The sequence below is a fragment of the Telmatherina bonti genome (assembly GCF_933228915.1).
Source record: "Telmatherina bonti genome assembly, chromosome: 14".
Classification (NCBI taxonomy): Eukaryota; Metazoa; Chordata; class Actinopteri; order Atheriniformes; family Telmatherinidae; genus Telmatherina; species Telmatherina bonti.
The window spans coordinates 15,443,906-15,467,115 of NC_136612.1; the positions used below are offsets into that span (position 1 = coordinate 15,443,906).

Genomic DNA, 23,210 nt, shown 5'->3' on the forward strand with positions numbered 1-23,210 from the left:
AGCCGAGAGATGGCAGCCTATCAGCTGTGGACTCCGGAGTCTCTCCATTTCCAGGAAGCCCTGCAGACCAGATGACTCACGGCCATAACACACATCATGACTGAGTTATATTCATCAAATAACATTTTCCCAGATTTAACAAGAAGACAGTATATCCTCAAGGTTTTTAAATTCAAGCAGATTATTAAAATAAGTAGATATAAACATGTTGTCCTGTCCTCTACAAAGCTCAGATGTAAAAAGTGTATTTTAGTTTTTTTTTTTTTTTTAGTTTTTTTTTATTTATTTATTTTTTTATAAGACCTGGTCTAATGTGATCTAAGTTCCCCATAAACCTGTTGAGCTCTTTAAGTGTATGATGGACTTCAGAATCCTAATTCTGAACCATCTTAGTTGGAATTACAAGAAAACATTGTTGGCATCCTAGTGATGCCATGAAAGATGAAAGAAAACCCTTTGAGCCTGCAGATACAAAAGAAGCAGATGAGATCCAAATGACCCAGCTTTTCACCAGCACTAAACGCATCACAAATGCACAAAGCTTCGAGTCTCAAATCCGATCATGTACTTATAAACTGAGATTCCATGACGATTGCTCACAACACAAGAAAAAGAAACATTTGCTCACAAGTTTAAAAAAAAAAAAAAAATCTATATTTTCAGCAATAAAATGGTATACAGAAATAGTAAACATCTTCACATTTGAATTATAATATTTATGAAAATATGTACAATTACTTTACAGAACCAATGCACTGGAAAAAATACTTGACCAAAAATTGATTTCCATTGTACTTCTATTACGCCTATCGTCACACTTTCTCACACTGGTAATATTAAGTTTAAAGGGCTTTTAAGCCTTTATAGACCTTATTGTAAAACATAAACGGAGCAACCTTTTGATAAACCAGTAGGATGCCAAGAAAAAAATATTGCGTCACTGAAGTGTGTTTTGTGGTGGACTAATCCTAATCCACTTTCCCACAATGCTGTCTGGTTGTCTACTCTCTCTACAAAACAATGTAACTTCACAGACATTTAAATTAGGCCTATCTTCAGGTACATTTAAAGTAAATAAAATAAAAATGGTTAAATTTGTGAGCATGTAATTTATTGTTAAATTTTCTGACTTTTTACTAATGCTTTGCACAACTGTCTTGTAAACACTTGCCTGCACACCCTTACCTGATCTGTGCATTCATGCATGATTAAATTTAGGAGTCTTTTTGATGATCAAAGTACACTGATTTGTAAGTTGCATGATTTACAAACAATGTGGCACATATCTATGCAAAGCTACACACAATTTAGTTTGCACAGTTTATAAACTAGACTAGGTCTTACACACACACACACACACACACAGTTATATTGACTGCATTTTCTATCCATATTTAATTAAATTGTTAAAAGAATGTTTGAAATGTTTACTGACTGAATCTCAGTGTGCTCTATCTTTCCCCTCACAATTACCTCAACAACTCGTGACCATTCAGCGCACTATAAACAGTGCTGCCTCTTCGACCAATGAGAAAAAACTTCCGGAATATTTTGCTCCAATCACGACACTCGACAAACCGAGTAAATCCGAACATTGCCGAAGCACCTTTTAGCTTTCTGCGTCAGTTTAAATCGTCCGCCGTGTGTGTCAGAGCGGGTGCTAATATCTAAAAACAAGCCTGAAGTGTTTCTTTTTTCCAAGGAGGACAGAAATGACGCGACTGGGGGTACTTTATGTCACCGGGGTACTGCTCATAAGTCAGTGCACCGCCGTCATAAGGTAAATAATCTGCAGATTTTTTTTTGTCATAATTTAACAGGTTGAGGGACGCGTGTCGTCTTAAATTCATCCCAGCCGTAATTAGACGCACGCGCTTTCCAATTAGTCACTGTAGCAACACTGACGTAATTAAAATACTGCTTATCTAACTACAAGCTCTAAATTCTGCAAAAAAAAAAAAAATCTTAAAACTTTAAACAGATGAGTTAAAGCGGCGTGAACCAGGAAGCACATTTGCGCGGGTGATATATGTTACGGTCACTTTGAATGCAGTAAAATGTCTTTCCAGAGTTCCCCTTCATAAAACCAGAAGCCTGCGTCGCATCCTGAGCGACAGTGGGATGTCTGTGGATGAGCTTCGGACTTTGGCGAAGAGTGGAGAAGCAGCAGACAGCCTCCCTTCCCCATCACCCAAGCTTCCTGTGGAGACGCTCACCAACTTCATGGATGTACGTGCACCCACAGAAAGCTTCCACTCAAAGTTGAACCATCTTTTAATGTCAGTGGAAACCCCCAAAGAGAGTCTTATCACATGTCTGGCCTTGTGCAGATTATGCATATGGAAAAGGTCAGAATTAGACTTTTTGACACCATAAGTGTTGTATTTGATTTAACAGGCAGCCTTTATGATCAAAATGTTCCTACCATGAGCTGTATTGTTTTTTTTTTTTGTTTTTTGTTTTTCCAGACAGGTCAACATTATGTATATTCTTCCACATACATAAATAAATATATATATATATATATATATATATATATATCCTCTACAATGCCCATGTATTCTGTTGACAGGTCTAAAAAGGGGTAGGAAGAAGTATAACTTATTTGCTCCAACTCTTAAACACATGATTAAGGATTAAACCTAACACTCATCCTGTTTTCCGAACCCAGTGTTTTCTACAGAGCCTACATATACACACATATATACATATATATACACCCATGCCTACACATACATAAATATACATACAGATACATACCCCTTTGCTTACCTATATCCATACACATACCGACAAACATGCATATTATACACACATATATACTCATACATATACCTGCACATACACACACATACATAATGATACCTAGCTGTATATAGCTGTACCCTTATACATATTTACATATTAAAAACCAGCTGTACGTTGCTCAGGTATGCTGTCGTGATGGATACACAGTTAAACCCCAGTTAATTTTCTGCTCATATCTGTGTTGTCCCAGGCCCAGTACTATGGGGTGATCAGCATTGGTACACCTCCACAGGACTTCACTGTGCTGTTTGACACCGGTTCCTCCAACCTGTGGGTTCCTTCCATCCACTGTTCCTTCTTTGACGTGGCCTGCTGTAAGTTTGTTTGGGTTTATTTTCTGAGCAGGTAATAACTCATGTTTATGTGTGGAAAAACTCTGAAAAGTGGAAACTTATGTACATTTTATAAGAGTTACGGGCAGCCCTTTGGATCCTCAACAGGCTTAAGTTAACTCATTTGCTGCCAGCCGTTGTTATAGCAGAGAGCGTTTTGGAGCATTTTGGCTCATATTTCAGGACGGAATCAGTATATACTTTACTGTCATTATACACAAGTTGCAATGAAATTGCACTTTAGTGCCATTCTGCACTATGAATAGCAAAGAAAAAGGATACATATTTTAAAAAAGACAGTTTAAAACACTGAGATTAAAAGGGTTTTTAAAAATTTGAAAATGTAGTTTTTGAAAAGTGTGTTGTGCCGTAATGTGCAAAATACATTTTGTGTGTGTGTGTGTGTGTGTGTGTGTGTGTGTGTGTGTGTGTGTGTGTGTGTGTGTGTGTGTGTGTGTGTGTGTGTGTGTGTGTGTGTGTGTATGAGGGCCCGCAGAATATTAAATTCTAGGACTGCAGAAGCTGCATAAGATGTCTTTGACTGTTCTGATTTGAAAAGACGTCTTTGGCAGCCAGTGAGTTAATGAAATCTGTCCATGATAGTTTTTATGAAGGTGCTTTGTTTTTAGGGATTCATCACCGTTACAATTCCAAGAAGTCGAGCACGTACGTGAAGAACGGCACAGGGTTTTCTATCCAGTATGGCCGAGGCAGCCTGTCTGGCTTCATCAGCGAGGACACTGTCTCTGTGAGTTGAAGAGTCACTCTCACGTGGCTCTTTTAATTGCATTCCTCTGCTTTGTTGATCACACCGTTCCCATCATTTCTGTACAAGTTCTGTGGTTCATTGTCCACTTTCTTTACACCCGTCTCTTCTGCTTCCAGATTGCTGGTCTTTCTGTCCCAGCTCAGCAGTTTGGAGAAGCTGTGAAGCAGCCTGGCATAACGTTTGCTGTAGCACGCTTCGATGGGGTCCTGGGGATGGCGTACCCCTCGATTTCTGTGGCTAGTGTCACCCCAGTGTTTGACACAGCCATGGCTGCCAAGCTTCTGCCCCAGAACATCTTCTCTGTCTACATAAGCAGGTTGTTTTGACGTTTTCTTTTTTTTTTTACTCTTAATGAAACACAAAACACAGTTTATCAAGTTCCAGCCTTCCTGAACTCTTTCTGACCTTGACTGTTAGAAAACTCCTGCTGGTTATCAAAGTGTGTGGGCTGGTTTTTGTTTGGTCTGCTAACACAGTGAGGTTTTCTCTCAGGGACCCGGCAGCAGCAGTAGGAGGAGAGCTGATACTGGGCGGGACAGACCCACAGTACTACACCGGAGACCTGCACTATGTTAACGTGACAAGGAAGGCATACTGGCAGACTGGGATGAGCAGGTAAGAATAACAGTTCATGGCTTTGTTTGGTGTTGTTCCTCTCATGTACACGTTCCTTTTCCTGCTACCTAAAAGTGTTTCCTCGTCTCTGAAAAGGTCACATATTTAAGCTGTGGGCTTTTTAATGGTGGACACGTTGAGTTTGAATCATAGACTGTATAAAGAGATGGACGGAGCCTCCGTGACGTCACTCATTTGTTTCTGAAGAGCTGATTCAAGCTTGGTGGGCGGTTCCTACCATCGCCATCTTGGCAGGGGCATGCGTGTCGTCTCATCCAGAAAATACAAATATGGGTAAAGAGGTGGACCTGAGAGGGGGGCTGTGAGCGTCATGGTGGATGATTGACATTGAGCGAATTCTGAGCTTTCTGTAGCTAAGACCTAACCCGGAGATAACGGGAGCTAACCAGCTAACGAAGGTAAGTGGGCTAAAGCTAAGTCACGTTGTTAACCGGCTAAAAATCGCGGTTGTTTTACGTTGTTCTTACTTGAAGCGGGAGATTGGTACCTGTCAATCAAAAGGACACGCCCCTAAATATGCCGAACTTCAAGATTAAATTACTTTTAAACGGGTGAGTTAGAAGAAAATTCACTCTCCCCACAGTTGTCATGAGGGTAAACCTGACCTATAAACCTAAAATGGATTTTTGAACCAGGCTGTAAACATGTTTATTTCTGCTGTGAAGTTGGTCTTTTTAACATGGGAGTCTATGGGGATTCGCTCTGTTTTGCAGCCCCTAGTGGATGAAGAGGGAACTACAGTTTTATGCACTTCCACATAGGCTTCACTTTCAACCGCCAGAGGCTCCCTCCATCTTTCATATATGGTCTATAGTTTGAATTTGGTTTTGGACTCGTGAGGTGCAGCGTAGTGCCGTGACACGTTCCTTTGCAGTTGTTTGACATTAATTGATGCCTCTTGTCTTTTGATTCCACCCCTCTTCACCTCTGCTGCAGGGTTGATGTTGGAAACCAGCTGAGTCTTTGCAAAGCCGGTTGCCAGGCTATCGTTGACACGGGAACGTCCCTAATTGTCGGTCCCAGGGAGGAAATCCGAGCGCTGCACAAAGCTATCGGAGCTCTCCCCCTTCTGGCAGGAGAGGTGAAGAATAACAAGTATCATACACACATTCTGCTTTTAGTACCAAGAGATCTTTTTAACATATAGTTTTCTTCTTCCATCCAGTACTTGGTTGACTGCAAGAAGATTCCCACGCTTCCCGTCGTCTCATTCAACATCGGCGGGAAGATGTTCAACTTGACTGGGGAGGATTATGTTATAAAGGTATTTTATTTAAATCCAAGCTCTTTTTTTCCATGTGTGTGTTAACTATACGTATTTATTTAGGTAAAAATGTATGATAATTTAATCGAGAGATAGATTTTAGTAAAAAAAAATCCAAATTCTTTCAGTGGCTCCACTGATTAACACACTTTTTATTGGTTTTCATGTGAAATGTATGCATGAGGGTCTGGCCTGCAAAGCAGGATTAGCTTGGCGTTGCCACTTCAAGTTCAGCTCTGGGTTTTCTGCTTTTCTCCACCAGTTACAAAATTGTCCAGTTTGCACCTGATGCTAGCCTACTTCACAAGTTTGTTCAGTCTGTTGGTGTTGCTGGCTGCCACGCCGTGTCCCCACACACAGCAGCGAAGAAAAGCGCAGCAGCGACTGCTAAAAGGTCTCCAACATCTTACTGCAGACATGACAGGTCTGCGATGTCTGAAGAAGAAAAGCCTGTTCATCCCCTCGTGCACAGTATCTGTCCAGTCTGTTGTTGATGGTCACTTTCAGATACTTGCAGGTCTTGACAATGTCCACATCCTGAATCATGTCGCCAGTGGCAGCGAAGAAGTCCATCGCTATCTGTCTAGACATGGAGACCTTCGCCATCACTCCAAACTGCATCTATATTCATGTTTACATCATAAAATGTTTGAAAAACTTTAAATGAACTACTAAAACCTCTTTGTATAACTTTTTAGAGCATAAACACCATAAAGTTGACCATCAGAACGGTTCCAGTGAATGTTATTCTGTTTGTTTTGTGTAAACATTTAAAGCGGCCCATTTTGCTTCTGACAGACTTACTCGCGAACATACCTGCCACACGTTGGTTTAACGACTCCATAACTGTAAATGCTGTGATCTGTTGCTTCTTTTAATGATGTGGAGGTGATATTTTTCCTCCTGCTTTTGCTGCAGCAGCTGTGTTGCTTCTCAGCCTGCTAGAAATATGATTGTTACCCCAGAATCTGTTAGCACGGGTCGACTTCCTGAGTTGATAGTCGGTGGTGCAATTCCTGTTCAGCGAGATAGTTGAGGTTGGTTAAGCGAGATAACCCAAGGACACCCAAGATATGTTGAATCTGTGTTGTGCTGGTCCCTCATGTCGAATGTGCATTAAACAATCATAAGTGGAGTCACTCGTAAACATAATTGCCAAATAATGCACCATTTACTCCTGTTTGAGTTCAACTTTTATTTTCCTTGTGATCAAATAACCATACATGTTAATAAATGTGTCATAAATGTGCTTGGAGCCACACAAACTGGTAACAGCTGCACTGACGCACCACAGATTTGTTCATAACAAAAGGCGCCTGCTTAGTGTTGCACACTCGTAGCATCTTTCCTTGAATTTTATCTTTAAATGTCTGCTTTTATCACCTTTGCAAACCTTTATTTGCCTCACTAAAAGCTGTTTTTTTTTTTTTCCACCTTCCCTGCAGGAGACTCAGCTGGGAACATCAATCTGCCTCTCAGGCTTCATGGCCATGGATATCCCTCCTCCGGCTGGGCCCCTCTGGATCCTGGGCGACGTGTTCATTGGGAAGTACTACACTGTGTTTGACAGGAATGCTGATCGGGTTGGGTTTGCTTCTGCGAAGTAGAGAAGTGAACATGAAATGAAACAGGTTGCGGTTCTCTTTTTTAATGGTAATTAGTCCTGCAGGTTGTGGTAAGAATAACTTCCTCATTTCTATTTACAGCAATCCAGATTATATCACTGACTTATGACCAGAAATCTCCCATTTAAGTGAATGTTTGACCACCAATATCAGGAGGGATGTTCTGCCACTGATAAGGGGAGGACCGAGTCCTGTTTTGGTGTTTTGCACTGTATGAAGCTGTTTTAGACTTTCCAGCTTTAATATTTCATATCTGATGCGAAGAACTTAAGCTATGCATTTTGTTTGTGCTGTTTATATAATTTAGAGAGAAAAGATGTCCGATTTTCAGTTTAACAACACTTCTGCTGTTTCATAAGGGTTCACTGGAATTTCAGGTGGTTTTTCTACTCAGAAGTGAAATCAGGATGTCTCATGTGACATGTCTGTGTGAATGTATCACAAAATGTGATGGAATAAAACTTAACAAGTAAACGTTTGTATGTTTCGGATGGATTTATTAGACTGACAGAGGAGCTTCTAGGCATATTCCCTTAGAGGAAAAAAGAAGACCATACAGAATGTCATTTTAACATTTAATGAAGTATACAAAGTGCTGCACAGTTCAACTCCAGAGCTGAATTTAAAAAATAAAAAACTGGGGGAAAAGTACACTGAACGCATCGCAGCATAGGACTAGTATTCACCACAAGGTAGAGGTAGTGCTCTACTTTGGGTTTTTACGTACACAGACGTTACAGATGTGGAACAGTGATTCCCCCCCCCCCCAATCACTGTAGCAAGGTAGTATTTTTTTTTCCTAGCATAAAGTAGATCTGCAAATGAAGACCATAAGCATAGAAAAACTCTGATTAATGTTTTCTGTAAGCTCAATGAAGCACAACAGGTTCTGTTATGTCCAACTACAGTGAAAATAAATATTCTGCTCTTTATGGTTACAAATGTATAATAAATACAAAAATATTCACCTGGTTTTTTTTTTCCATTGTCTGATTACCTAAACACACACTGGAACTTGACACAACCCATTCTCTCCATTATGTACACTATACATACACTGAGATGGCGAATAGGAGGGGGGGCGTATTTACTCTGTATTTTTTAATTTATTCATTCTAAGGCTAAAAGTGGTGATAAAAGAAAAAAAAAAAGCAGCCAAGAGATTATTCTGGACAATGTATTGTGAATGTTAACACCAACTAAGAGTCTGACAGCGGTTCCAACCTCATGTCCACACATCACCTGCAGTGCTACTTCAGATAGTAAAACCATCACGTCTACAGCAGTCTCTGTCAACTAAACCACCTGAACCTGAAGCTAAAATAACTGCTGTTATATATCTGACAGATTCCTCGTGGATCAGATCAGGGTTTATAAAATTAGCACAGATAATCTATTATTAAAAAGATCTGACAAGCAGAAGCATCAGTGCAGGTTGTTCATTTATGTTCTGTGGTGTGAAACAGGACTTAACCTTTCCGTGTCGGCTGTTAATCCACGTCTGGATACTTACACAACACACTGCCACATACAAGTTGATTAGTGTGGACTACAACACTGCTCTGCCCTCCTCAACATGCCTTTAACTCTAGAAGTATTTTTATAGTTACATATAACCCGTGATGCTGGACGCGCACAATACTGAGTGGTTAACGAAGCGTGTCGGATGCGCGCACCAAAGCAACGAATAGGAGACAGGAGAGGAAATCTCTTTTATAACAACAAACAAAGAGCAGCTCTGTATCCGTCCATCACATGAATATCTCCTCAACTCATGACAATAATTACGCCGTTTGTTGGGATTTTAATCAGCCAGCAACAAATCAGGCATTTCCTGTTTCCATGTATGGAAATATTTCATCTTTCACTTTATAGCAGATTCATGGTCCGACGGTGGGGAGACGAACAACATGTAGCCGCATATTAACCTGTAAAATTTCTAGAAATAAACACATGCAAGCTGCAGACATTCACATGTAACATGTTAAGCACACGTCATTAATTCAGCCACTGTATTAATGAAGATTTTCTTGCTAAACTTTTCATATGAAACTTTTTTTGTGTTTGTTTGTTTTTAAAGCAAAATGAGCCATAAAAAGACGTTTAGCTTGTTTCTTTATTCAAGAATGATGAGTCTTTTAGGCTGATCAAAAATTTATTAGCATTTTGGTTGGCATACACACACTCGACATACATTCTGATGCAGCTGCATGCACCTGGCAGAAACATCTGCATCCCTAACCCCCCCCCCCCCCCAAACAGGTAAAAGGAACTCAGATATGGCTGGTTTCATGTCTTCTTTATATGAAGCAACCAATACAGAGTTTGCTCAATCCATCTTAACTCAGTGCGCTAGCTCCAAACTTCATTAATACAATGGCTTTCAGGAGACTCATCCACTCCAACGGGCCTCCATCTTATTTCAGGCGTTAAAATATTTGGATCGCAACAGAAACGGCTTTTAATGTTAGAGTCAAACTGTTGCAACACTTAAATAGTTGTTACTGTCTCACATTTACTCACAATGTTTTCACAGAGGCATTCGGACAGTGTGTAGCATGTGAGGTGATTATTCCATGCAGGTGCTTTCTCATGGAGCCTCGTGAACACAAAAAAACCAGCTCGACGTCTGAGTGCTTGTTATGGGTGTTGCCGCTGTTCCGCAGCAGTTCTTAGCAGCCCTTCGGGATCTGACAGGGCACAGTAGAGGGTATAGCCCAGCTCGTCCACTTCCTGTTCAGTCAGCTCACAAAATAAGTTAACTTTAGGGTTGAGGGCGCACGGCAGCCTCCCTGTCTCCAAGTGTCCCACTAGCGCTCGGAGCAGCTGGAGGAAGCGATCGGCCAGCGCCTCCTGGGTCCAGTCGCCTTCCTTTTCACTCAGCAGCAAGATGACGTTGGTGAGCTGGCTGGCGTTGAGCCGGTTAAGAGCGGGGTTAAGCTTGCACACGGCCTTCGCCGCCTTCAGGCACGTGCACCGGCAGCCCCCGTCTTCCTGGTCCAGCGCCCTGAGCCGCGCCGTCTCAGCCACGCGGAAGCTCTGCCGCCACAGGTTCTCGTGGCGCTCCGCGGCAAGTCGATGTGGTTTGGCAATCAGCGAGGTTCCGTCCTCCATCACGAGCAAAGGCAAGAAGTCCACGTACAGCCTCCGGTCCGTTTCGAACTGAACCTCCAGGGTGAGAGTCTCGGAGGGGACCACAGGACGGATGACGTAGTCGAGGACGCTCCCGATAGCCGGCCAGTTGATGGAGCCGGCAACAAGCTTGTCGAAGACTTCCAGGACTGACTTGGGGGAGAGGTAGCCTCCAACCATGCAGCGGTCCCAGTAGCTGCTGTTCCGTGGGAAATATTCCAAGTTTTCCCTTCGGACAAGCCAGAAACCTGGAACGTTCATGATGGTGTCTTCCCCTGGAACTGACGACCACAGGTTCTTCTCCAAGACGAGAGGCACCATCAACTGCGCGTGGTCCGCTGTCACCACCTGGAAGATGGAGCGTGAAAACTGGTTCAAGTGAAACCTGAGATGAATAAAAAGACCTAAAAACAAAACAAAAAAAAAACACTGCTTACCTGAAGGTCGTCATACAAGCTCCCACTGAGGTACATCTCTCTGAGCGGCATGTCCGGCAGCTTGGCGTGAAGAAACACCCGCAGCTCAGCGCAGATGTCCAGTGCTGCCCTCCTGGCCATCGCCTGCTCCTCAGAAGGGATGTTCACGTTGTTCTGATAGAACTCCCACAGATGTTCCTGCAAAGACAGACGCATCCGGGCTCGCAGCAGGTCGGACTGCGTGGCGCCACTTCCTCCCACAGCAGAGCGACCTACAGCTCTCCGTAGACAGTCTGAGAAAATGATAAAAACAGAAGTTATTAGAACATTTACTAAAGTTTTCAGACCCACATCTATCTAGATGAGTAGCGTCAGGCTGTGGGTGAAATTATTAAGCCGAGGGTCATCAAAACAATCTGGAGATGAAAGACTAAATCTAAAGACGACTAAATGAAGGGCCTTTTAAAAGGTTGAGTATGTAAGATTTTCAATATTTTCAAAATAAGTTAACTAATAAAATAACTACAATCATAACTAGATAGTTTTTTTTTTAAAACATGTAGGTTCCAGTCTGTCCATATTTGATGCGTTATTAAATTACAAGTTTGATTAATGACGAATGACAAAAAGCACTTTTTTTTTTTTACTGGTAGGAAAACATTTAAGAAAGGTCTTTGTCATTAATTAAACTTGTAATTTAATAACACATCAAATATGGACAGACTGGAACCTACATGTTTAAAAAAAAAAAACTATCTAGTTATGATTGTAGTTATTTAATTAGTTAATTTATTTTGAAAATATTGAAAATCTTACATACTCCACCTTTAAAGCATAGAAATAATAAAATTGAGGCTCATCTACTCCACTATCAATCCAATCATCATACTTCTAGAAAACAGCTGGATTTTAGGATTACGGGGCACAAAAGACCAAAAAAAAAAAAAAACCCACTGTAAAGAAAGAGCAACAGTCCTCCAAGAAAGCTGTCTGTTAACAACAAAATAAAAACATCTGACTCAAAGTCCAAACACCAAACTGACTCACACACATTGAAAAGCTGAAAGGATTGTGTTAATCTGACGGCAGATTTCTTTACCTGGTTCAAATGCACGTGAGGAAGTGGGAAGAGACTGGAGCGACCTGCTAACCGTTGACTTCATGTCGTGGTTTAGTACCCGCGGTGACGAACCCATCCAGGCAGGCTCCTCCCAGCTTCTCTTTCCTGTCTGCTCCATCTTGGTGGGGCTGGTGGGAGCGCTTATGGCACGGTCATACATCTGCAGAAAGAGTTTGGTGTGCACTTTAGATAACAGCACATAGGGCGATTCAATCCTCTCTGTCATTTATGTTCTGTACATTGATGAAGGTGGAAAAAAGGAAGCAGTTCAAACGTACTCTCTTGACAGCTAGTGTTGCAATGCCAAGCATGGCTGCGCCTCCAACCCCCAGCACGAGCTTGGCATTGGAAAGCATGAAGTCAATAGCTGTTCCGATCCCATTGTCATCTTTTTTCCCTTTACGATCTCCATTCACCCCTGCCATCCTGACACTGAAATGAGATCAAGCCGGGGAAGAAAAACTATATCCTGAACTACACAAATATAACCATATAGCGTGTTTAAAGTTAACTAGAGACCCACCTGGGAGATGTGCCCTCAGATGACCTCTCTAACCCACCTCCAGACGGCACGTGCTCTCTCTCCGTCCTACATAAGCCCACCCAGTCCGCTGCTGAGGAAGAACTGGCCCCTCCTCAGTGCCTCTTCCTTATCCTCAGGTACAGTCAGGGCCTGGCAGCGGCGAAACTCACGAGCTACAGCCCGACGATAGTAGTTTCTATCAGTGTACTGAAGGTGACGCCCTGCCCGGAGCAGCGCCCTGTACAGCTCCAGCACAGCACTGCGAGACCAGCTGCCCATTAGGGATCGCTCATGGAGAGGGGGTGCAACCCTGCCACCTGGAAAACAGAAGGCAGAGTTGCTTTTTTCTGTAAACAACATATTACTAAAGGCTTGAGTTTATTGCCATACTGCACCCATGATCATTTGAAGGTGGAAAAGAGCTAATGTAACTTTAATGCACAATAATTTAGCATGGTTAACAGTGAAATACAGATTGAAGGATTCCTTATTATCATTTATTCATAATATTACATTTACAAAAAGTCCTGAAATGATTTACAGGACATTTTTTTTCTGATCAACACAGTTATTGCACAAGAGAAATAAGTGGGATGAGGTGCGCTCTGCCTCTAGGCAGAACACATCAGTTTCAGTTTTTTATCCAGCTGTGATATGATATGATGTGGATTGCCAGGATTTGTTACTGGAAAATAACACAAAAAGTTTTCAAAGGAAACTTGAAATATTTTAGTTTACAATACAGACATGATAATGATCTAGGGTAGATGTTTAGTTATTTTATTAGAGCTATTTTTTTTAAATGATTAGTAATGTATTTTCTTTATTGTATATTCCCTCTTTTATTTATTTTTTCCTCTTTTTATTGAGCTGTTGTATTCTATGTTTTGTTTGTGTGTTTATGCGTGATTGTGGGTGTGCATGGGGGATAAAATTGTTGATATAAATTGTAATGTAATATAGAGGAGACCCCAGGAAGAATAGCTCCTGATATTTCAGTGGCTAATGGGGATCTTAATAAATGAAATGAAATGAAATGAAGATGACATGAAGTTAAAAGTAGTTTGCAGGTGAAAACGTTCGTCATTTGTCAAAATATATTCTGATCTGAAATAAGAAATCAAGAAACCCTTCAAGTGAATGTACAGCTAAACTAACTGCATTAATGGAAAACATAATGCAAAAGTTGACTGCCTGTATATGCATGTACTGTTATATAAGTGGTTTTTCTAAATACTTCTTCTAAAAAGCCTGTGCGACATGTTGAATTTGCATTTGGAAACACTTTTTCCACTTAAGAGGCAAAATGATCGCCGTGCAAATGATCAACTTCAACTCTTGTTGACACAAATCACGTCCCTCATGTTCCAGGAGGCTGCTGTCTCACATACCGACCCTTAGCTACAACACCAGCATGGCCAGTAAAATAACCTGCCACATCTGTCCCACAACATCCATTACATGTTTTTTTTTTTTTTTTTTTTTTTTTTTTTTAAATCATTAGTGTTTGCAGTGACAACTGAACAATCCTAAGTCTTAAGAAAATGTCTGGCTCAACAGAAAGCCACACATCATGACGAGCTTGTTAGCTCCACACGACCAGGCAGGCTGACCTTACTTTCAAACAGCCATACGGACCAGACACGCTGCTTAATGCCCACGTGACGTTACGGAGATAATAACAACAATATAAACATATGAAAGAAAACAAGGCAACATACGTTACGGGAATTATTCCGCAGATTTTGTCTTCAGAAGTAGTTAGGTCTCGACTCAAACCGGGGGTCAGATACGACAGTAACAAGCGGAAGCAGATTGCGTGACGCAAATATTGTACATCCGGTTCACGCTTTCTTTTTAGTTCTTCTCTTTCTTTCCCTGCATAGACACCATTTATACGTGGACATATATATATATATATATATATATATATATATATATATATATATATATATATATATATATATATATATATATATATATATATATATATATATATATACACACACACATATACGTATAAATGATGTCTATGTTTCTCTGTACCAGACTAAAGAAAGTTTGTTTGTTCTGATAATGCCATAAAAACACTGTTTCTCAAATGGGGGTACTTCAAGGCATTCCAGTGGGTACGTGAAAATTTTTTGGAAACATATGCCTTTTTATGTTTTCTTTAAATAATCCTTAAATAAAATTATATAAGCATTTAATATATTTCAATAAATGTAAGAGTACATTCATAAACTGAATCTAGATTTAGACTTACACCTCTTACATTTCTCCCAAAATCCCACATTCAGACTGAACCCCATCCGTTACAAGCCAAATCATATCTGTCAGTCACTGTCGCCTTGATAACGCAAATGATGGAGTCCTGGCTGAAGTGTTGTTCTGATGAGCAAAACATTTGCTATTGTTTTGCATGGTTAAAGTTTCATAAACTAAACAAAAATGACAAAGCACTGTTTCTTTTAACCAAAAGTACCTTGCAGGTATGGGGTATTTGGCTGAATTTTTTTTACAAAGGGTACTGTGTTGCTAAACGGTTGAGAACCGCTGCCAAAAAACAAGGCTAAGCTGGAACAAGTGCTGAACTAAAAAGATTGGGAACAATGGAGGTATCCATATTTGATTGCTACCATAAAATAGCAATGAATATTTTAAAAATATATTCATACAATAATATTTATATAGATTAAAAATAGCAAAAAGTAATCTGACGCTTTGCTCACAATTTATGAATAAAGTGAATGATGATTTGTTTTTATTTACTAATACAATTTCAGTTTTCAAAAGTTGAGTGTTGTGGAGGTAATTATACATATTGTAAATAAAACCTTTGTGAATGGGTCTGAAACACTGTAAAGCAAACTGTCTTTAGTTAGATAACTTATAAACCAGGGAGCAGATATGAGAGAAAGAAGCTCATTTCAGGCTTAAAGAATCTTCTCTATGTCACATCATTTATGGCACAAGAAATGAAGGTCTCATCAGCTGTGTGTGCATTATTCTATCTGGTACTCACCAGCCTGGTTCTTTTTTTATCCTCAGTCAGAGTAAGACAACTTTGCAATGATGACAAAGGTCCCATCTAACTGCATATCATGTGCAGAGGAGAAAATTTTGTCCACAACATTTATAATTAAAACACATTTCATGACTAGGGAATAAGATTAGCCTCTATAATTTCAAGTGTAGTGTGGCCATTGATGGCTTTTTGAAGATTTGATTATTCATGAAATTATAGCTTTTAAGTCTGTTGCTCGCTGATGGCATTTGTGAAATCTTCATTAACGCAATTATTAACTAATATAAGCAAACCATTTAAGGTATCCAAGGTAATATTTGAATATACTTGTTATTGCCTCATAAACATTTTTTAAAATCTCCTGTAGGCAAAAACTCTGCATTAACATGAAGATTAGGTCAAATTAGACCTGGTTGTGGCTATTGTCAGTAATGTAGCTCGAGGATCATCCAAACTTTATAAAATAGGATGAAGTCTGTATTTTTCCATGAACATTTTTATATTTGTCATGTTTAATTAGTAAATTACAATAGTTTGTTTCTTTATAGTAACTTTGTAAATTTGATCCATCATAGATCATTTTCATAAAAATTTAGTTAGAATTTATTTAATGGTATGCTCCACTTGGCATAGAGACGTGCTAAAAATGCCCTAGAATTTATTGATATATTGTAATGTATCCTACTGTATCCATTTATACATTGTATTTTGAAATAGTAAGATTAAAATTAAAGAGTCCTTTGGCATGTCTGCCAGCCACTAGCGATGGAAATCACATATGTAGACCTTTTTGTGCAGCGTTTGTGCAAATATTTAAAATACTTCACTCAAATATTGATAATTTGACAGTCACAAGTCTTAACTGTCAGCATTGTCAATAAAGAGATACAAAATGGTCATTTTGTTTAATCGAAAACATTTATTAAATCAAATAAAATTACTCTAAACAATATCCAACTGTTTCTGGTGGTGAATCCAACTAGGTTTTTAAAGCAATAACAAAAATGCTGTGAACTGATATAGATACATTCAGCATTATGAAACATGCTGGGAAGATTATGTGTCTCTATCATTTTCCAACTTTCTTTATTATTTTTCCTAAAATTTTATCAGAATACAGTGGTAGTAGGTACAAAAAGCATCACCCACATCTGTCGCTAAGGTCAACTTTGCACTTGACATCCATATAAAATCATCTTAATCACCACATTAAAACAGCATTGATACAGGATTCCTGTGACTTAAACGACAAACAATGTTATAGAATAAAGACAAGAAGATTTAGAAAGAATTTGCTGATATAAATGGTTACATTTAACATAATTAGGTAAATAATGTGCTTTATTTTCATTTAATACATTGCGAAAGATAAAGTAAAGATTGGCAAAATTTGATCACAAATAAAGAACAGCCCTGATAGGCGGCTGAAAATGAAGATGAAGATAAAGAAAAAGTATTGCATTGATAATACAGCCCCCCCACCACCCCCCACCCCATCACCACCACCTGTCCAAAACCAAAAAAAAAGAGAAAAAAAGCTCCTGGTTAAACTTGTATACATTGATGTTGGCAGCTAATATTGCAGTTCGGATCATCTTTAGAATTACAAAAGCAGTAATTTTCTTTTGGTCACAAGCATCTCAGGAATTACCAAACACAGTATTCTGGATCCAATTTGCATCACTCATTGTGTTATATTACCAAGGTTAGAATTCAAACCTTGATATTTGTCAATATATACAAATATATCACATCTGATGGACTGGAAATTGGTGACGGACCTGATTAGGGCATGTACTTCATTCCTTTCATCCTAGGAATGATATGTACATCTCTGACATCATCATGCTGAAGCAGCCAGCACAAGTAACGCTCTGTCCCCATACCCCATCCACTGGTAAGGAGTGGCTTTATTTGGCGCATGCTGATGTACCACTTGTAGGACTCTTCTGGCACTGCGTGGTGCCTGAGGGCCTCTTGGACTTTCTCAGGGGTTGAGTGGCGTTCACCAAGGCCCACAGTCTCACCAAGCCCCAGCAAGAGGTCAGCAGCTTTGGCTTTGGACCGCCCAGTGCCCTCCACATAGGCCTGGTAGAATGGGACTCCAAGATGGTCCATCTCAGTTAGCCAAACGGCACCACCATACTTCTCTATCAAAACGCGCTCTCCTTTGCGGGTTAACTTTCTGCCAAAATGGGGTTGGCCATCTTGTACCCACTCTAAGCAATCAGCAGAGGGCATCATGGGAATAGCCTGGTCCAGAGCGATTCTTGGTAGTGGAGTTTTCCCCTCCAGTTTACTCAGCATAGCTGTGACATGTGTCAGGGTCCCAGCAGTGTTCAGGATTATGTCTGAGTGTTTCTTCAACATGGACTTGGTGAGATGAAGCAGGTATCCCTCTGCAGTGGAAATTGCATCATCCATGTCACCCAGCAGTTCACACTCCACATGGTAGAACTGGTTCAAGTGTGTGGAATCTGGATCTTCCCCTCTGAAGCTGGGAGATATGTAGTAGGTCCCTGGCAGGTTCTCCTGGAAGCGAAGGAAGTATTCAAGCACAAATTGCATAGAGTCAGCCAGGTAGACATCCTGTCCCAGCAAGTCAACAGATACTGGCTCTGAGTCAGAACCCAGGCCCATTGGTGAGGAAATGGTGTCTGTGGTGAGAGGTGTCAGGGCGTACGAGTACTGGCAGCAGCTGTGGAAATACTCTACTGTGCTGTGGAACAGAGTGTTCTGAATCTGGAACAGGTTGCGATACCACTGACTCTTGATGGCTAGTGTGGAGTGAGACTGAGGGTCCTCCCAAGACCGAGGAGGTATGCACTGTGTAATTTTTGAATGGATGTTCTTGAGGGTTTCAGAGTCAGCAGGTGGACCATCCAGTGATGACACAAATCCAGGGTAGTTTTGGAACGATTCAGATTTTGGCTCAACAGTTTTGGTGCCATCTGGTGAAGGTACCAGAGGGATCAACTTGACATGGGCATGATCAATCTCAAATCCCTCAAAGATCACTGCAACGCTTTTGGCTTTCATTCCATCTTCCAGTAATTTTGCAACTTTGTAAGTGGCTAAGATCAGTGCTTTGTAGTCATAATCATCCAGTCTGAAGATGTCACTGGACAGTGGTTTTCGTGGCACCACAACAGTTAACCCAGGTGTGTTTGGGTATGGTGTGAGGAAGGCAACATGCTCACTGTCTTCCCACACTCTCCACTGCTGCTGCTCTCCACGGACAATGCGACAGAACAGGTTATCATGGGAAGGGTCACCATAATAGTCAAAGCAAAATGGTGCATTAGGTGTTGGCAGTGCATTTCTGATCCTGTCTTGAAGCTGGGCTAGTGCTTCATCATCCCAGCGTGGGCCACTTTTTGAGGTACAGTAGCCTGTATTGTAAACATGAAATTCCTCCTCACTAGAAACATGAGGCTGCCACTTTGGGTCTAATCCATGCAGTGGTAGCAGTCTGATTTGAGCTGGCTGATCAGGGATTGGATTGAAGACCAAGGCACAGCGCTGCACCCCCAGTCGCTCACATAGCAAGTTTGAAACAGCTTTTGCACCTTGCAACATCGCAATAAAGTCAGGAGTGGCAAACTGGAAGATACTACTTGGCCCACTGAGAGTTTTTCTAGTGAGAATGGTTGACCCAGGGGTCCAGGGTTTGGGATTCAGGTAGGCAACCAGCTGCTCTGTTTCCCAGATCACATGAGGCAGCCTTTTCATTGGTCTGAGAACTTCCACTCGTGATATATTGTCAGTCATTGAGGCCACAAACATCACGCCAGCATTTGTCTCAATGACAGTATCGCCTTTACTATCTACAGCAATGATTCCTGCACAGGCCCCATTTAGATTTTCAGATATCACTTCCCTGCAGGCTTGCCTGAGGCTGTAAGCTTTGTTGTGGTACAGACTGGCTATTTTCTGTGCCACAGAGTTCCTCAGAAAAACATCTCCATCTCCAGAGCAGGTAATAGCTACCCTGTCATCAGCATATATTCCTGCTCCTACAACTGCTGTATCCCCAACTCGCCCTTTCAGCTTTCCAACCAACCCACCTGTGGAGGATGCTGCAGCCAATCCATGCCAGTGGTCCAAGGCCACGGCTCCAACTGTCTGAGGATGATTGTTTTTTGAGGTATTTCCACAGCTGAGTTTTTCAGTTAACTCTTTCTGACGTATATCAGTGTAGAAGTACTCCAACCCGACAGGCTTCTCTTTCTCTTCCAAATCATACAGAAGTTCTTCGGCTCCCTCACCTGCAATCAGTGAATGTGAGCTCTTCTCCATCACACATCTGGCTGCTTTTATTGGGTTCTTTACACTTTTCACACAAGCAACAGATCCTGACCTCATGGCACTGCCGTCTGCAATTGTTGCTTCCATTTCAATCTGGCCATCCTTGTTAAACACAGAACCTTTGCCCGCATTGAACAGGAAACAGTCCTCCAACGCTTCCACTGACCTATGAACTGCGTCCAAACTTCTGCCTCCTTGTTGGAGCACTTGTGACCCTAGGGATAAAGCTGCTAGTAGAGCAAACTCAATTATCTCTATTACTTTGTTGTTCAGCATGATGTCCTCCCCAGCACCACCATGAATCACTAAAGTGTAGTTTGGGCTCATGCCAGAGTTAGTATCGACAGCGTTTTTGGTTTTGTTTAGACTCTCCTGGCAGTGAATCTTCTGCTCTATCTGACCCTGTTGGAACAGAGACTCCAGGGCTCCCATTTGGCTTGCAATGGCATATCTAAGAGCTAGAAGCATCATCACTTTCAGGTTCAACTTGAGGTTTTCTTCAAGCTTCTCTAGTGCTGAAGCAAAGCTCCCTTTTCCATTCAGCATGATGCGCACCTTGTCTCTTTTTCCAAGATAGGTAACAGCTAGCTGATCTTGGGCATAAACGTTTCCAACACCACACTCCAAACCCTCCATGAGATCTGCACCTGTGAGATATACAGATGGACATCCAAAAGGGTCAAGGAACTTTTTCGCTGGATTGTCAGATGGCAAAGAACGACGCAGGGCAGCCAGATGGGGACCAACACCTTGACCACTTTTTGTCTTTCTGATGAGGTTCTTGTGTTCCAGTAATGCAACATGGAATAACTGTAGTAGCTCTCTAGTGTACTGGACTGTGTTATCTGGACCAATGTGGGATGCCAAAGCACTCACTAACTTACGGGAATGCATGGTGACTGAGTATGTGGGATCACAACGACCATGTTTATAGTGTCGCATATGGGTCGGTGTAACAAGAATGTGGTTGCCAGCAGATTCCCCAAATGTCTGCCTCAGGGAGAGCTGCAACGAGAAGTTGATCCAAGCATCATACAGACCCCTTTGCCCTCTGAGAGTGGAAAAGACATCAGGATAGGAGGATACATCAAAAGTGAGAACTGGATGGTTTTCTTTCAACTTAGGAGTTTGTTTGGGGATACTTATGCCTTGCAAGGGGAATGTTAGGGCACTTGGGTAAACTGAGTTAACATTGTTAACTGTGACAAGCTTATTCATTTTTTGTGCATCATCATGGACAAGGTTTAAGTCAACCGTCTCAGACAGATTGTACACACGTTCAGTCACAAGAGCGGCCACCATCCCATCCACAGCAATGTGCTCAAACACCATCCCGGCTGTGCTGTCTTTAAACACCACCAGGTTCATCACCTGTCAAAATCAGAAAGACAAAAACTGATTAGTCTTGTCTGTTCATGGAAAATTAGAAAGCATTATAAATTTAGACTACTTTTTAAATATTTCTTTATTTGTATTGCATGGCTAAGATAGCTATGTTCTCAGCAACAGATGTGGTAAAAAGCTGATATAAACCACATATTAATGTTTGTTTTGCTTTTATTTTACTTAGAGATTAGCTGCATTTATATGTGCTGCAAATCATTTCATGCACAGCCTGTTTTAGTACTGATAAAACCAAATGAAACCAAGTGGCATTTTTTATTAACAAAAGGGGGAAAACAGATATTGCATTTAGATTACAATTAAATTATTGAGGATTTTAGTTCGGGTCTACCTTGTCATAGTATCTCAGACATGGGCTGTCACCTCCTCCTTCTCCTCCCAGTCTCACTGCATTGAGGATGCCAGCCAGTTCAGAAGGAGGGTTGCAGTCTTCTAGACACAATGTAAGCACAGCGCTCTCCATCAGCCCCAGCGACGTCATTGCTTCTCCTCCTTGATTTAGAATCTCTTCTCTGATGGCGGCCCAGGATTTGCGCTCCAAAGCAGAGAGGTTGCAGATGACTGAAGGATCATTGAGTTTTCCTGCCCTGGGCTGATCCATCACCTGAGCCAGCTGGGTGTAGATATCCAGAAATGACCGAGCAGAAACTGGTCCACCAGTGCTGGGACGCCAGAGTATGTCAACAGGAAACACTCCTCCAGCACAGATGATGATTGCATGGAGGCTATCTGGGTAGACCTGCAAATGAGAAAAAGATACAGGGTGAAAAATCACTAATGAAATACTCGGATAAATGTGACAGGATAACTAGTCCTCAGTTATGTGCCTTATTCCAGGAAATTCAGACTCACTTACATTTCTTTTTAGCTGGATTCTGTCAGTGAACTCACCTTAATTTCATCTTGGCTCCTGCCAGGAATACGGCTGGCGGCAAATACTTCAGATTGCTGAGTGTGCTCCATTGGAACATCACCCTCCAGTAAGTGGGGCTCACTATACAGCTTTGCTGCTGACCAGAGCAGAGCTGCTGCCCTCCCCAGTTGGGTAAATCCCTTTGCTTTAGATGGAAGAAGAACATCTGGGAGGGCTGTAGAGGTGGGCAGGGGGTCAGCGCAAGACAGCAAACCTCTCTTGAATTGCTGTGTCACCCAATTCTCTTGGCCAGCAGCAATGGCTGCGATTTTTCGCTGAGCCTCTTCGAGGACTTCCCTCTGCTGTTCCACCGTAGTTTTAAACTCTGAGTAAAGGTCAGGGCTAAGAGTGAGCTGCAGAACGCGACTCACTTCTTGCAAGGTAACATCCAACTCCGGGACAGGGTAGTTGAGAAGTTTCATCTTGTAAAAATGGAGGACGCTTGACAGACAGAAGAAAAACCAAAGCACAATTAGTTGTTTAGGAATCAAGTACTTGAATGAAGAGAGCTTTCAATGCACATTACTGGAGCCAGAACATTTTGCTATCAGACTTAGACCAGTACACTTTTTGGGGTGAAACTGATGTCATCATTGTTTTACTTGTGTTGCATCACCGAAGGATATATAGTTGAATTGGTTGGTTATTCTTATACCTGCAATGTTCAATAATGCCATGTTCATGTAACGTAATTAATAAAAAATCCGAATCAGTTTCTAAAGTTAAGCTTGCTGAATTGCTAAAAAGAACTATGACCATTTCATATTTAAAACACATAAGGCATTTGAAGTAAGAATACTGGTACAAAAATGATCGATACAAATCCCCCCTCAAATGCCATTTGAGTGGTTATAACAGAATTAGTCAGTCTGACATGGTCACAGTGCCAGAGACCACCAGAGTATACACAGATTTAGTCCTCAAAAACATTC

The 23,210-nt window shown here is 41.2% G+C and overlaps 2 protein-coding genes across 2 annotated transcripts; one reads left to right on the forward strand and one right to left on the reverse strand.

Annotated features, from left to right (window-relative positions):
- Nucleotides 1-1,613: 1,613 nt before the first annotated feature.
- On the forward strand, nucleotides 1,614-9,618 carry napsa (napsin A aspartic peptidase). Its single transcript, XM_079252795.1, has 9 exons — nucleotides 1,614-1,780; nucleotides 2,070-2,229; nucleotides 2,999-3,122; nucleotides 3,770-3,888; nucleotides 4,026-4,225; nucleotides 4,402-4,524; nucleotides 5,482-5,626; nucleotides 5,711-5,809; nucleotides 7,255-9,618. Exons 1-9 carry the CDS (start codon nucleotides 1,713-1,715, stop codon nucleotides 7,414-7,416), a joined length of 1,200 nt encoding a protein of 399 aa, XP_079108921.1. The 5' UTR covers nucleotides 1,614-1,712; the 3' UTR covers nucleotides 7,417-9,618.
- A 103-nt stretch (nucleotides 9,619-9,721) lies between these two features.
- mief1 (mitochondrial elongation factor 1) lies at nucleotides 9,722-12,752 on the reverse strand. Its single transcript, XM_079252284.1, has 5 exons — nucleotides 12,626-12,752; nucleotides 12,381-12,534; nucleotides 12,082-12,262; nucleotides 11,004-11,275; nucleotides 9,722-10,914 (listed from the first exon to the last, which is right to left on the reverse strand). Exons 2-5 carry the CDS (start codon nucleotides 12,525-12,527, stop codon nucleotides 10,075-10,077), a joined length of 1,440 nt encoding a protein of 479 aa, XP_079108410.1. The 5' UTR covers nucleotides 12,528-12,534; nucleotides 12,626-12,752; the 3' UTR covers nucleotides 9,722-10,074.
- Nucleotides 12,753-23,210: the final 10,458 nt, after the last annotated feature.

Coding starts and splice junctions, on each gene's coding strand:
- mief1 (XM_079252284.1), bottom strand. CDS start 12,527: ATGGCAGGGGTGAATGGAGATCGTAAAGGGAAAAAAGATGACAATGGG. Junction 12,263..12,380: donor CAACACTAGCTGTCAAGAGA/GTACGTTTGAAC, acceptor CTCTTTCTGCAG/ATGTATGACCGTGCCATAAG. Junction 10,915..11,003: donor GCTTGTATGACGACCTTCAG/GTAAGCAGTGTT, acceptor TCCATCTTCCAG/GTGGTGACAGCGGACCACGC.
- napsa (XM_079252795.1), top strand. CDS start 1,713: ATGACGCGACTGGGGGTACTTTATGTCACCGGGGTACTGCTCATAAGT. Junction 1,781..2,069: donor CAGTGCACCGCCGTCATAAG/GTAAATAATCTG, acceptor ATGTCTTTCCAG/AGTTCCCCTTCATAAAACCA. Junction 5,627..5,710: donor TCCCCCTTCTGGCAGGAGAG/GTGAAGAATAAC, acceptor TCTTCCATCCAG/TACTTGGTTGACTGCAAGAA.